At 41.5% G+C, this 14,852-nt stretch overlaps 1 protein-coding gene across 1 annotated transcript in view; it reads right to left on the reverse strand.

The window, feature by feature from the left end:
• Positions 1-14,852, reverse strand: part of LOC141069645 (fer-1-like protein 4) — a 232,535-nt gene that overhangs the window by 115,033 nt on the left and 102,650 nt on the right. Inside the window, exons 19-20 of the mRNA XM_073559385.1 lie at positions 8,547-8,667; positions 4,077-4,177 (exon numbers count right to left, since the gene is read on the reverse strand). Of these exons, the coding sequence (XP_073415486.1) occupies positions 4,077-4,177; positions 8,547-8,667 (222 nt within the window). The remainder of the gene's footprint in view (positions 1-4,076; positions 4,178-8,546; positions 8,668-14,852) is intronic.

A 14,852-nucleotide genomic window follows, 5' to 3' on the forward strand; every position in this document is an offset into this window, starting at 1 on the left:
CACAAAACTCCAAAAATGGGCCAGACAAAAGTGTTGGCACCCTCAGCCTAATACTTGGTTGCACAACCTTTAGCCAAAATAACTGCGACCAACCACTTCCGGTAACCATCAATGAGTTTCTTACAATGCTCTGCTGGAATTTTAGAAAATTCTTCTTTGGCAAAATGCTCCAGGTCCCTGATATTTGAAGGGTGCCTTCTCCAAACTGCCATTTTTAGATCTCTCCACAGGTGTTCTATCTTGTTCACACTATAGGCTAAAACAAGAGCGCAATAGGGTCTTATCCGGGCAAACTTGTATGTAATATTAAAGTTTTATACTCACCCTTTCCAGGAGAGAGTCAAGCCTGTATAGTCGGTATGTCAGCCTGCTGCACGTCCAACGGTCCACATCGGTGACCGCCACATAAATTCTTTGGAATAAATTCTTGGACTTTTAGGTGCGCTGCCAGACAGATTTCATATCCAAACCAGGTTAATAAGTTAACCCTTTATTCCCTACGCGTTTCGAAGTCTATAACACTTCTTCCTCAGGGGATGTCATATGAATACACAGAGCTGTCTCCAGATTTATACATTCACATTTCAACAATTCAAATGTCAAAAAATGTCAAAAATAATTCATCTATGGTTGATAAAATCAATTATACCTTTATTTTTTATTACAGAAACTCTAAATTTTTAAATTCCAGTTTTAGAGTTTCTGTAATAAAAAATAAAGGTATAATTGATTTTATCAACCATAGATGAATTATTTTTGACATTTTTTGACATTTGAATTGTTCTGATCTTTGACCTCTGTGGTGCATCACATGTCATTAATGGCGCCAATTTTTGAAATGTGAATGTATAAATCTGGAGACAGCTCTGTTTATTACGGGTTGACACTGTTGTACCCTCGGACTGCAGGGCAGCTTGAACTTGTTTGGATGTTAGTAGAGGTTCTTTATCCAACATCCGCACAATCTTGCGTTGAAATCTCTTGTCAATTTTTCTTTTCCGTCCACATCTAGGGAGGGTAGCCACAGTGCCATGGGCTTTAAACTTCTTGATGACACTGCGCACGGTAGACACAGGAACATTCAGGTCTTTGGAGATGGACTTGTAGCCTTGAGATTGCTCATGCTTCCTCGCAATTTGGTTTCTCAAGTCCTCAGACAGTTCTCTGGCCTTCTTTCTTTTCTCCATGCCCAATGTGGTACACACAAGGACACAGGACAGAGGTTGAGTCAACTTTAATCCATGTCAACTGGCTGCAAGTGTGATTTATTTATTGCCAACACCTGTTAGGTGCCACAGGTAAGTTACAACAGTGCCAATACTTTTGTCCACCCTCTTTTTTATGTTTGGTGTGGAATTATATCCAATTTGGCATTAGGACAATTCTTTTTGTGTTTTTTTCATTTAAGACAAATTAAATGAAGATAATAACAAAGAATTTGTGTTTGCAATAATTTTCAGGAAGAAACTGAGTATTATGTGACAAAATTGCAGGGGTGTCAATACTTTTGGCCACAACTGTATATATATATATATATATATATATATATACACACATACTTACGTACAGTTTATATATGTATATATATATATGTATATATATATACACACATACACACAGTCATGGCCAAAAGTGTTGACACCCTTGAAATTGTTCCAGGAAATGAAGTATTTCTCCCAGACAATTATGGAAATCACAAATCTTTTGTCATACACATGTTTATTGCCCTTGTGTGTATTGAAACAACACAAAAAATACAGAGAAAAAAAGGCAAATTGGATATAGTTTCGCACAAAACCCCAAAGATGGGCCAAACAAAATTAATATTTGGTTGTACACCCTTTGAAATAAATAACTGCAACAAATCGCTTCCTATAACCATCAACAAGCTTCTTACACCTCTCAAGTGGAATTTTAGACCATTCTTCTTTTGCAAACTGCTCCAGGTCTTTCATATTTGAAGGGTGCCTTCTCCCAACAGCAATTGTAAGATCTCTCCACGGGTGTTCAATGGGATTTAGATCCTGACTCATTGCTGACCTCTTCAGAACTCTCCAGTGCTTTGTTTCCATTAATTTCTGAGTGCTTCTTGAAGTACCAAGTTTTCTGACACTGGGCACTATATTGTGACCCAAAATCCTTTGGTAATCTTCAGATTTCATGATGCATTGCACACAGTCAAGGCATCCAGTCTCAGAGGCAGCATAACAACACCAAAGCATATTTACACCTCCACCATATTTGATTGTAGATACTGTATTGTTGCCTTTGTAGGCCTCATTCCATGTGCGGTAAACAGTAGCATGATGTGCTTTACCAATAAGCTCTATTTGGTGTCATCTGTCTGCAAGACGTTTTCCCAAAAGGATATTGGATTCCTCATGTACATTTTGGCAAACTGCAGTCTAGTTTTATTGTGTCTGTGTGTCAGTAGTGGAGTCCTTCTGGGTATCCTGTCACAGCATTTTATTTCATTCAAATGTCAACAGATAGTTCTCCCTGACACTGATGTCTCAGCCTGCAGTACAGTTTTAATTTCTTTGGAACTTGATTGGGGTTGATTATCCACCATTTGGACGATCTTGCATTGCAACCTTTCATCCATTTTTCTCTGCCATCCAAGTCCAGGGCGAATAGCTACAGTGCCATAGGTTGTAAACTTCTTGATTATGTTACACTCCGTGGACAAAGGAAGATCAAGATCTCTGGAGATGGACTTGTAACATTGTAATTGCTGATATTTTTCAAAAATTTTGGTTCTGAAGTCTTCAAACAGGTCTCTTCTTCTCTTTATGTTTTCCATGCTTAGTGTGGCACACACAGACACACAATGCAAAGATTGAGTCAATTTCTCCCCTTTTTATCTGGTTTCATATTTTCCACACCTGTTACTTGCTACAGCTGAGTTTGAATGAGCATCACGACAGAGAAGAGCCAGAAGACCACTGCGTCTGATTTCTCCTATTCCTGCACTGATTAGAAGCCCTTCACCTTCATATTAAATGGTGCAGGTTTCTTTTAGCAGTGCAGAGGTAAATCTGCTCAGTTGAGAGCTCTTGGAAGCATTCCTGCATTAAGGCTCTCAGCTGTGCTCTGTTAGCCACTCCCATCTCCTATATAATCTGGATCCTGGCAAGCACTCATTGTCAAACCTAGCTTTTGCTTCATGGCTGAAGATTGTTGGTTATTTGAGTAAGTCTTTGGTGGATTTATCTATGATTGTTGCTAGGTTTTGGTGTGTGCTAATTCCCTTTCTTCTTCTACTTTGGTTTCATCCCATCCTCCACTCCCTAGTGTATTCCTCTGTTGTTTGTGTGAGCATATCTGTATGATTTGTAATTTCCTTTATCCCTGTTCACATTACCTTGTTAGTTTGGTTAGTGTATTACGGTACACTACTACTTCCCTCTTCCCTGGGTGGGGGGAGGGTACAGACTTACGGCGGATTCAGGAGCTTAGGCAAGGTATATGGCCCCAGCGTCTTCATCATCAGAAGTTATTCAGGGAACAGGGCGTGCAAGGGCACGCCTATCATTAGGGAAAAGGAAGAAGCCCCTGGTCCTGGTCCCGGGACACTTGCAACATAGTCGTGACAACATGGTTGGAAAATTGTTGTTTACCAAAAAATTTTGTCCAGCTCTTTTTTGGGGTTCTGTCGTGAAATGATGCCCAATTACGGTGGTCTTTTTTCTCAATTTTTTGTTTCGCTCCAATACACATGAAGGAAATAAACATGTTTAGACCAAAACATGTGTAATTGCAATAATTTTCTCGGGGAAATGCTTCATTTTGTGGGACATTTTTAAGGGTGCCAACACTTTCGGTCATGTCTGTATGTATGTGTGTGTGTGTTTGTTTGTATGTGGGCAAATTTTATGGATAGGTGTTGAGAAATTATGGATGCAGGATTATTTTTTACATTATGAAGTGTAAGGGCAGTAACATACCATAATTTTGCTACGATATTGATATCATATATTGTAGGTTACTAGTTACTGTTTGGTAAAGTCTTATGAACATAAAACAGGGTTAAATTTACAATTTAGGCATTTTCATAAAAATACAAAATCATTTACTTGCAACCAGCAACAAATTCTTCAAAAACTTGTTTTAGACGAATTTCTGGTTGTGATTTGGGCCTTCTTGTCAACTTCTCCACCTCATCAAGTCCATTTTCCTGCAAGGAATGGTTACAGTCTTAACCTAGCCATACATATTAGCTGTATTTCGGCTGAAGCTGAAGATTTTGGAGACACTGGTCATCCCTAATTTGTATGCAGGCCAGTTGAGTATTGCAATGCCAGATGTCAGGTAGAAAAGTATTGGGCAGTAACATTTCAATTGCCCAGCGCTTTTTCTCTCGTGATGTTAAAGGGGTTGTCCACTACACAGAAAACTCCTTTTCAATCCCTTTGTTTAGTCCTAATAAAATAATAACACTGAGGCCACGTTCACACGTTCATTATTTGGTCAGAATTTTACCTCAGTATTTATAAGCCAAAACCAGGAGAGGAACAATGAGAGGAAAAGTATAATAGAAACACGTCACCACCCACTATTATCACCCACTCCTGGTTTTGGCTTCCAAATACTGATGTAAAATACTGAACGTGTGAGCAAGGTCTTATACTCACCTTCGGTGTCAGTGCTGTTCCAGTGGTGTCAGCACTGGCTGTCCTGGAGATCATGTAACATTATTAAAGGAGTATTCTCACCTCCAAGATTCTATCCTATCTAACAATATTAGCAAATACCTTCAATTAGAAATGTAGCATAGTTTTTCTGATTCGCTATGTTTCTTTCCTCTTGTGCAGATGTAGGGGGAGGACTGACCTATGGACCAATCTGATAAAGAGGGAAAAAGTAAAAGGTGATATGTACAATGCTTTATTCTGACTTGAATGTATATGTGTGGGACAACAGCTAGAATTAGCAAAAGATGGTGTAGTACCAGGTTTTGGCCACAAGATGGGGACATAGAGTAGTGAGCAAAGGATTCAACAGCAAGCTTTAGGCTAGGGAAACTGCAGAGTCATGGTGGGCGGAGTTACGGGACTAGGAAGGGGATTTACAGGATGAGGAGATAAAAGGAAGGAGAGTCCCAGGGGGGACAGACACCCAGGAGGAGACAGAAGAAAGAAGAGCTCAGGAGAGGATGGAAGAAGGAAGAGCTCAGGAGAGACAGAGGAGAGAGATGGATACTCAGAGAGGGGGTGGCCCTGAGAGGACAGCTGCAAGTCAGAAGGACGCTGACGAAAGGATGCCTGGGGGTACCGGATGGCTGGACACTGAAGGAGCAGTAAGTGTCGCAGCGGGCAGACTCTGTTGGGGGAAGCGCTGTGGCCGTGGGCCTGATGGCAGCCACAGTGAAGGAACCTAGGGGTCTTTGCCAAATAGGAGTAGGAGGAGGTGACAGGTACCTGGGCCTAGGAGCAGAAGCTGTCGTGTTTGCTGTGGATGTCAAGAGGACACACAATAAAGTTGGACCTGATTTAATGGATTTCTGCGTCTTTCTCCAATCTGATCCGCAGCCGAAAGGGACCACCCCCCCCAGTCGACACACGTACTACACAGACATTGCAGGACCTTAGGTATCATGGTTACGACCACTTATACAGTGACAGTTTAAACAGTGATAGTTAGCTAGTTACTAGTGGTCGTAACTATGGATACCTAAGGTCCTGCAATGCCTGCACAGGAGGAAGGAGACATAGCAAATCAGAAAAACTATACTACATTTATAATTGAAAGCATTTGCTAGTATTATTATTATTATTACACCTACTAAATATTGGGATAGGATCTTGGAGCCCCTTTAAGTCACGCGATCCCTGAGGTCAATCTTCGCTGGCTTCACTCTCTTTGCCTGTGATCAAATTACATACATCCGTAGGAAGTTAGCGCTGCTGCTCTCAATCCAGATGTATGTGATTCGTCCAAACGCGGGGAAGAGGGAAGCGAACGCTGTTTGACCGCAGGGATTGGGTGACGTTCGATTAAAAAATACCCTTTATTGTTACAAAAAAATTTAAAACGGTGCAAATCCAGAGCCAAGACTTGGTTAGCAAACATGCTTCAGACAGATGTCTTTAATCATTGCAATGTCTAAAGACAGCTGTCTGAAATGTGTTTGCTAGCCAAACATGCTCACTATGTATAGTCACTGATATACATACAATGGGGAAAAAAGTATTTAGTCAGCCACCAATTGTGCAATTTTGCCCACTTAAAAAGATGAGAGAGGCCTGTAATTGACATTATAGGTAGACTACAACTATGAGAGTCAAAATGAGAAAACAAATCCAGAAAATCACCTTGTCTGATTTGGCAAGATTTATTTTTCAAATTATGGTGGAAAATAATTATTTGGTTACCTAAGAACATGCAAGATTGCTGGCTCTCACAGACCTGTAACTTCTTCTTTAAGAGGCTCCTGTCCTCCACTCATTATCTGTAGTAATGGCACCTGTTTGAACTTGTTATCAGTATAAAACACACCTGTCCACAACCTCAAGCAGCCCACTCCAAACTCCACTATGGTGAAGACCAAAGAGCTGTCGAAGGACACCAGAAGCAAAATTGCAGCCCTACACCAGGCTGGGAAGACTGAATCTGCAATAGGCAAGCAGCTTGGTGTGATGAAATCAACTGTGGGAGCAATAATAAGAAAATGGAAGACATACAAAGCCACTGATAATCTCCTTCAATCTGGAGCTCCACGCAAGATCTTACCCCGTGGGGTCAACATTATCACAAGAACGGTGAGCAAAAATCCCAGAACCACATGTGGGGACCTAGAGAATGACCAGTAGGGAGCTGGGACGACTGTAACAAAGGCTACCATCAGCCACACATTACGCCTCAGATCCTGCAGTGCCAGACGTGTCCCCTTGCTTAAGCAAGTACATATCCGGTACCGTCTGAAATTTGCTAGAGAGCATTTGGATTATCCAGAAGAGTATTGGGAGAATGCCATATGGTCTGATGAAACCAAAGTAGAACTGTTTGGTAGAAACAAAACTCGTCGTGTTGGGAAGAGACAGAATGCTGAGTTGCATCCAAAAGCATAGACGTGGCAACATCAAGCTTTGGCGCTGTTTCTCTGCAAAGGGACCAGGATGACTGATCCGTGTACATGAAAGAATGAATGGGGCCATGTATTGTGAGATTTTGAGTTCAAACCTCCTTCCATCAGCAAGGGCATTTAAGATGAAACGTGGATGGGTCTTTCAGTATGATAATGATCCCAAGTACACCGCCAGCGCAACGAAGGAGTGGCTTCGTAAGAAGCATATGAAGGTCCTGGAGTGGCCTAGCCAGTCTCCAGATCTCAACCCCATAGAAAACTTTGGAGGGATTTGAAATTCCGTGTTGCCCAGCGACAGGCCCAAACATCACTGCTCTAAAGGAGATCTGCATGGAGGAATGGGCCAACATACCAACAACAGTTTGTGCCTTCCTTGTGAAGACTTACAGAAAACGTTTGACCTCTGTCATTGCCAACAAAGTATATATAACAAAATATTGAGATGGACTTTTGTTAATGACCGAATACTTATTTTCCACCATAATTTGAAAAATAAATCTTGCCAAAGCAGACAAGGGGATTTTCTGAATTTGTTTTCTGATTTTGTCTCTCATAGTTGTGGTCTACCTATGATGTCAATTACAGGGCTCTCTCTTCTTTTTAAGTGGGAGAACTTGCACAATTGGTGGCTGACTAAATACTTTTTTTCCCCACTGTATCAATCACTACACATAATAATATAGAGCTTCCTGCTTTCGACCAATCAAATTGGCTGTGATTTGGAAACGTGGCACGTAATACCGCCATACACAAGATATGGCTGTCGGCTGAACTATGCAGCCATCTGAGCTGCTTCTCCCATACACAGGAGAGCTTGTTCGGACGAGTGCTCCTGTTTTCTGGATTGTCTCCGAAAGAAATAAAGGATCGGCAGTCCAAAATTGGACATCAATATCTCCATTGACAAAAAATTGTCCGGAGCTCCCATACACATTACAGCAATATCGACAGGTTTTACCAATGTTAATGTAATGTGTATGGGGGGCTTAAAGGGAATCTGTCACCAGGTTATTGCTACCTCATCTGAGAGGAGCGTAATGTAAGCAAAGAAACCCAGAATCCAATGATGTATCATTTAGATTACTGGGTGCAGCAGTTGTGATACAATCAGAGTTTTTAGATTTAGAATGGAGCAGAGTTGAGAAAGCTAAACCCGCCTACACCAGGCTCTTCATGTACAACGTCCATAGACAGTGAGGTGCTTAGTTGCCAGACTAGTCCAGCAATGTTAATCTTCATGATAAATCCTTCACAGTTAGCAAACAACAGTAGTGCAGCATGTCCTTTGATAAGTGACACATCCTTGAATTCTGTATCTTTAGATTACATAGCAAAAACCTGCTGATGGATTCTCTTTAATAGTTTCTTTTTTATCTAAGCAGTTCAGTTCACAGATAGTGTACTAAAGGAATTGCAGTGTATAAAGGAGGGTGTAATGCTGGGAAATTGTTTTCCTTACCAAACGCTCAGCAATCTTTACTATCCAGTTACTATTGTACAACCTCCAGCTGTGGTCTTCCCAATAGCTCCACACATGTAAGCATGGCCTGTCATTGTCCATTCGAATATAAGAGTAAGAACTGCAAACAGACAAGTAAACTATTCAATAACCTGGTTTACGTGATATATTGCCTAGATTCACAAGCAGTCGCATTAGTGGATGGTTTAGTGCTGATACCACAATGTTGTAAGGGGTGTGCAGGGACTAGCTGTGCTCACTCTCCCTCCTTGTCTGTGTTCGTACGTTCCTGGACAGCTGGTAAATTTACTGTGAAATGTAAAGCTGCTATATTTGATAGTGTAATGTATATTATAATACTGCTGTATAATGACATGTATATATATATATTGTATTGTGTAGATAAGGAAAGCGTAGTGATAGGAATAGTCCACTAGAGGGGGGCATTGTAGGACAGCAATAGGAATAGGAACTTAGAGTAGGAATTAGTTAAGATAGGAGGGGCCAACTGGGATAAGTTAGTGAGTTTCCTGGCTTTCAGTCAGTAGGGCCTGGGAGCCCGGACAGGGCAGTTGAGCTCCATAACGTTATTGCAAGTAAAGGAGCCCAGCTCGTCCAGGGCCTAGGAGCAATATTTGCCAGTGAAGCCAAGCAATACAGGGCAGCTTTGTCATGATGGCGGTCAGCTACTTAGGAAGACGCCTGCATGTCTGGGGCAAAACGGACCGGGAACTCCTACAGTTAAACATACTGGTCAGACAGAATGCTGTAGTACCAGGTACAACGGTGCGACCCTGCAATATTCCTTAAGAAGTGAGGGACAGCACAGGGACAGAAAATGTTATGTCTTGTGAAGTATTTTGTGCTGTACCTAAATGTGAACTGAGCTGAGAAAGGAACTAGGTAAAATTGTTTGTTTTAAGCTGGAATTTGACTCTGCTTCTATTTGTGTGGAACCCCAGGAAAGGAACCCCCACTGGACCAGAGAGGATCCAGATGGACGGGAAAGCAGACAAAAAGGTATGCTATCACTGGGACATTGTGTGTATGTGACGGAGGGCCAGGGTGCAACAACACCCCCATTGAGAGCCATGACTACAGCCCTGGGCTCCCTCACAATGTCACACTATCCATAAATTGCTCCCTTATGCTACTTAATATCCTACAGCCCTACTAATATGCTAACTTACACCTACTTATAGGGACCAAATGTAGAGGTAATAGTAACACCAGAGACGTATCTAAGGTGGAACTGCAGGGGAATGTGCCCCGGGTGCAGCCAGCAGCTGGGCGCAGTCAGTGTCTCCCCTGGTGACAACATTCTGCCACCCCCCCGGACTGAGAGTCGGCAGTTCTCTGCTGAGCTGGCTGTCAAGCATTACTCAAGGAGTGTAATTTACTCTGTGTGTGTGGAGGTGATTTGCTCTGTGGGTGGAAATTTATTCTGTAAGTAGGATTTATTCTGTGGGGGGAGATTTATTCTGTGGGGGAGGTTTATTCTGTGAGGAGGGTTTATTCTATGGGGGTGATTTATTCAGTGGGGGGAGATTTATTCTCTTGGGGATTTACTCTGGGGGGCAGATTTATTCTGTAAGTATGATTTATTATGTGGGGGAGATTTATTCTGTAGGGGAGAAGATTTATTCTGTGGGGGGATTTATTTTGTGGGGGAGGTGATTTACTCTGTGGGGGAAGATTTATTCTGTGAGGAGGATTTATTTTGTTGGGGAGGATTTATTCTGTAGGGGGAAGACTTACTATGTGGGGGGAAGAATTGAGGACACACATTTGGTGAGCAAGGGAGGGACAGGTGCAGACACAATATGGGGAGCGGAAAAGATTTGAAGCCACAGTATGAGTGGCAAGTGGTTAGAATGTATGAGGAAACAGTATGGAGAGATGGGTGCAGATACAGTATGGGGAGTATTGGTGCGAACACAGTATGGGGAGCGAAGGGGGTGATGGCTGCAGTCACAGTATGGGGAGTCGTGGGATTCGTGAGGATTTGTATGGTTAGAAGGGGATGTGAGAGATGACAGCATGAGGAGGGAGGAGGAAATGTGTAAGGAGACTATTGAGGGGAATAATGTGAGGAGACAGTATGGGGGAGAAAAGTGTGAGTGAGCACAGAATGAAGACTGAGTAGTGTGGCGGGGTAGCATGTGGGAACAGTGTAAGGTCACATCCAGGGAGGGGGAGTGTGGGGAGGGGGTATAGTATAAAGACTGGGCCCTATAGGGGGGGACACAGTGAACAGGAGCCCCAATATGGAAAGGAGGGGACAGTGTGGAAAGCATGTACCATAAGAGGGACAATGTGGGGATCATATTTTGTTCAGGGAATATAGTAGGGGGCAATTATTTATTCAGGGGCTCAGTGTAGGACAGATATTTTTATTCAGGAGCATTATAATGACACTGCTATCTTTAAGGGCATCATGTGAAGATGTGCTGCACAAACTTGAAGAAGATGGAAGTCTGCAGAGACGAGCTGTGGATGGGAAGAGTAATCATGAAGTCTGGACAAAATCAAGATAAAAAGAAAGAGACGTCTCTGCAGTCATTCATCTAAAAAGGTACCTAGATGTATTTTTTTTGTGATACTAATTCTCATATTTTTATTTATTAGGAGCATTAAAGGGGCTGTCCATGTTTGTGATGAGTCTGCAGTCATTCTATGTGACTGCAGATTTCTGAATTCTCACAGTGCATACTACACACTGTCTGGATTCTCTTGTGCTGGCGATTTACAAACATGCGGTCATGTGCTAACTAGACATGAGCGGCCTCGCTCAATGAAAATAAATTGAGGGAGGACAGACATGTCTAGTTGGAATGTGGCCAGAAGTATACAAATTACATGCATGTGGTGACATGGCTGTCCACTCTTGCCAAGGGAGAATCCTGAAAGTGTGCAGTGCATGCGCTGTAAGAATTCAGAAGCCTACAGTCACATAGAGTCACAGACTTTCATCTCAAACGTGCTCAAAATGAAGCCCTGTAGCCAATCCTAACAGCATGTAATATACTCACTGTCAGGTTCCAGCAGTCCTCACATGGCCACTTCACTCATATGAAATTTTCATGCTTAGGTTCCTGTGACAACGAGCTATTCTTCCTGCTTCTCTCAGTTTTTCATTGAATATTGAGAGAATTAGTGAGAGTGGCTTGTCGGCACTTGACTAAGGCTGGGGTCACACTAGCGTTGAATACGGACGAGTGCTATGCGAGAAAACATCACATAGCACTCGGACCACTGTTAATCTATGGGCCAGCTCCCATCACCGCTTTTTTTGGAGGCATATTTTGCGTGCAAGAGAAATCACAGCATGCTGAGATTGTAGGCGTATATCGGCCGAGTCTCGCCAATGCAAGTCTATGGGTACGAGAGAAAATCAGACACCACATGGACCATCAATGGAGCTAGCGAGAAATACGCACACATTTTCCTCATTTCAGCACATTGAGTCATTTAATTCAATGGGGAAAGTCAGTGAGAAATGTAAAGCCATATGCATGACATACGGATGCCATACGGATACAGAGATGCGAGGAAATCGCATCATCGGATTGCAAACAGATTACACGCGGATGACCATTCGGAGAACACTCGTGCGACTCTCAGCTGAGAGACTTTGACTGATTTTTCATACGTTAAGTGTGACCCTGGCCTAAGTGTGCAAATTGCATCTGCGCTTTGGTGGGGGGAGGGGGGGGGCAAACTGAAATCTTGTTTTTTAGCGGGACAAGTTGTAATTTTGAATGCCACCATTGATTTTACCATATAATGCACTGGAAAACAGGAAAAAAATTCCAAGAGTGGTTAAATTGCAAAAAAGTGCAACTCCACAATTGTTTTTTGGGGTTTTTATTTACCATGTTCACTAAATGCTAAAACTGACCTGCCATTATGATTCCCCAGGTCAGTACAAGTTTGCAGATACCAAACATGTGTACGTTCTTTTTTATTTAAGTGGTGAAAAAAAATTCCAAAATTGGTAAGAAAAAGAATGCATATGTCACCATTTTCTAAGACTCGCAGAGCTTCAATTTTTGGGGATCTGGGGCTGGGAGATGGCTTATTTTTGTATACTGAGCAAACTTTTTTATTGATACCATTTTGGGTAGATATGATGTTTTGATCGCCTGTTATTGCATTTATTTTAATGATGTGGCAGCCAAAGAAAACGTAATTCTGGAGTTTCGATTTTTTTCTTGTTATGCCATTTACCGATCTGATTAATTTACTTTATATTTTGATAGAACAGACATTTCTGAAAGCAGCGATAACATATGTGTTTTTTTTATTGTTTTATTTTGAATGGGGCAAAAGAAGTTGTGTGTTTTTCTTTATTTTTAGTATTTTTTTAATGACTTCAATAGTCCCCTTAGTAGACTGCTACACAAAGCGGGGCTTCAGCCCTGTATGTGTACCAGAAATTACGATCTATACTTTCAAGATAATGTAGGGGTTAAGTTCCCATTTTGATATTACACGTAGCTAAATAGTTTCTACACATTTGCTTTTTAATATCAGTTGTTAGTATGCTCAAGTCAGACATATTTATCCTTTTTTATCTTCGCCTACTGTATCCTCACCCATCCCCTGTAGACTGTGAGCCCTCGCGGTCAGGGTCCTCTCTCATCCTGTACCAGTCGTGACTTGTATTGTTTAAGATTACTGTACTTGTATGTATTATGTATACCCCTCCTCACATGTAAAGCGCCATGGAATAAACGGCGCTATAATAATAAATAATAATAATTTTTAGATTCAATGAGAACTCCAGCTACATAATAAAGAATATAACTATCGGGCCAGAAAGGTTTCTGGACCCCAGTCAGTAATCCTATACAAGTATACTGCATTTCCCTAATATGAAATGGTTTCTTAGAGGTACAAGTGCACATACACAACTGAGAAAAGTTGTTGAAATCCACTAATTTCTGAGTGATTAGTCTACTATCTTACGTGGATCAGTGCCTTCCAACTCTCCAGAACAGATGATGTTGGGGGTAAAGGATTGGATATGTTGAACTTTTACACCCTATACGTTTTTATCAAGGAAGTTAAGACACTACTAGAGATGTCAGGTGAAAATGGAATCCTCTCTCCAAATTTAGTACATATGCATGCACAAATGAGCTGAGCATGCATTTACAGTTGTGCTCAAAATTTTACATACCCCAGCAGAACTTTTGCTTTCTTGGCCTTTTTTAAGAGAATATGAATGATAACGTCAAAACTTTTTCTCCACTCATGATTAGTGATTGGGTGAAGCCATTTATTGCCAAACTACTACGTTTTCTCCTTTTTAAATCATTATGAAAACCCCAAAACATCCAAATGACCCCAATCAAAAGTTTACATAACCTGGTGATTTTGGTCTGATAACATGCACAGAAGTTGACACAAATGGGTGTGAATGGCTACTAAAGGTAACATCCTCACCTCTGACCTGTTTGCTTGTAATCAGTGTGTTTGCATAAAATCTGAGTGAGTTTCTGGGATCCAGACAGACTCTTGCATCTTTCATCCAGCCTCTTACATTTCTGGACTGTGAGTCATGGGGAAAGCAAAAGAATTGTCAATGGATCTACCGGAAAAGGTAGTTGAACTGTATAAAACAGGAAATGGATACAAAAAGATATCGAAAGAATTGATAATGTCAGCAGCATTCAAACTGTGATTAACAAATGGAAAATCAGGAGCTCTGTAAAAACAAAACCACGATCAGGTAGACCAAAAAAAATTTGTCCACATCTGTCAGGAAAATTGTTCGGGATGCAAAGAAAACCCCATAAATAACATCACATGAAATACTGGACTCTGTGAAAACTAGCGGTGTGGCTGTTTCAAGAAGCACAATAAGAAGGCACTTGAAGAAAAATGGGCTGCATGGTCGATTCGCCAGAAGAAAGCCATTACTGCACAAATTCCACAAAGTATTTTGCCTACAATACGCAAAACAGCACAGAGATAAGCAGTGATAAGACCAAAATTGAACTTTTGGCCACAACCATAAACATTACATTTGGAGAGAGGTTAACAAGGCCTATGATGAAAGAAATACCATTCCTACTGTAAAGCATGGAGGTGGATCGCTGATGTTTTGGGGATGTGTGACTGCAAAGGCACAGGAAACTTGAACAAAGTTGAAGAAAAGATGAATGCAGCACGTTATCAGCAAATACTGAATGCAAATTCGCAATCATCAGCCTAGAAGCTGCACATGGGACGTACTTGTACGCTCCAACATGATAACGATCCAAAACACAAGGCCAAGTCAACCTTTCATTGTCTACT

Source organism: Dendrobates tinctorius, unplaced genomic scaffold (assembly GCF_039654945.1).
Source record: "Dendrobates tinctorius isolate UK_male_01 unplaced genomic scaffold, ASM3965494v1 ptg000270l, whole genome shotgun sequence".
Taxonomy (NCBI): domain Eukaryota; kingdom Metazoa; phylum Chordata; class Amphibia; order Anura; family Dendrobatidae; genus Dendrobates; species Dendrobates tinctorius.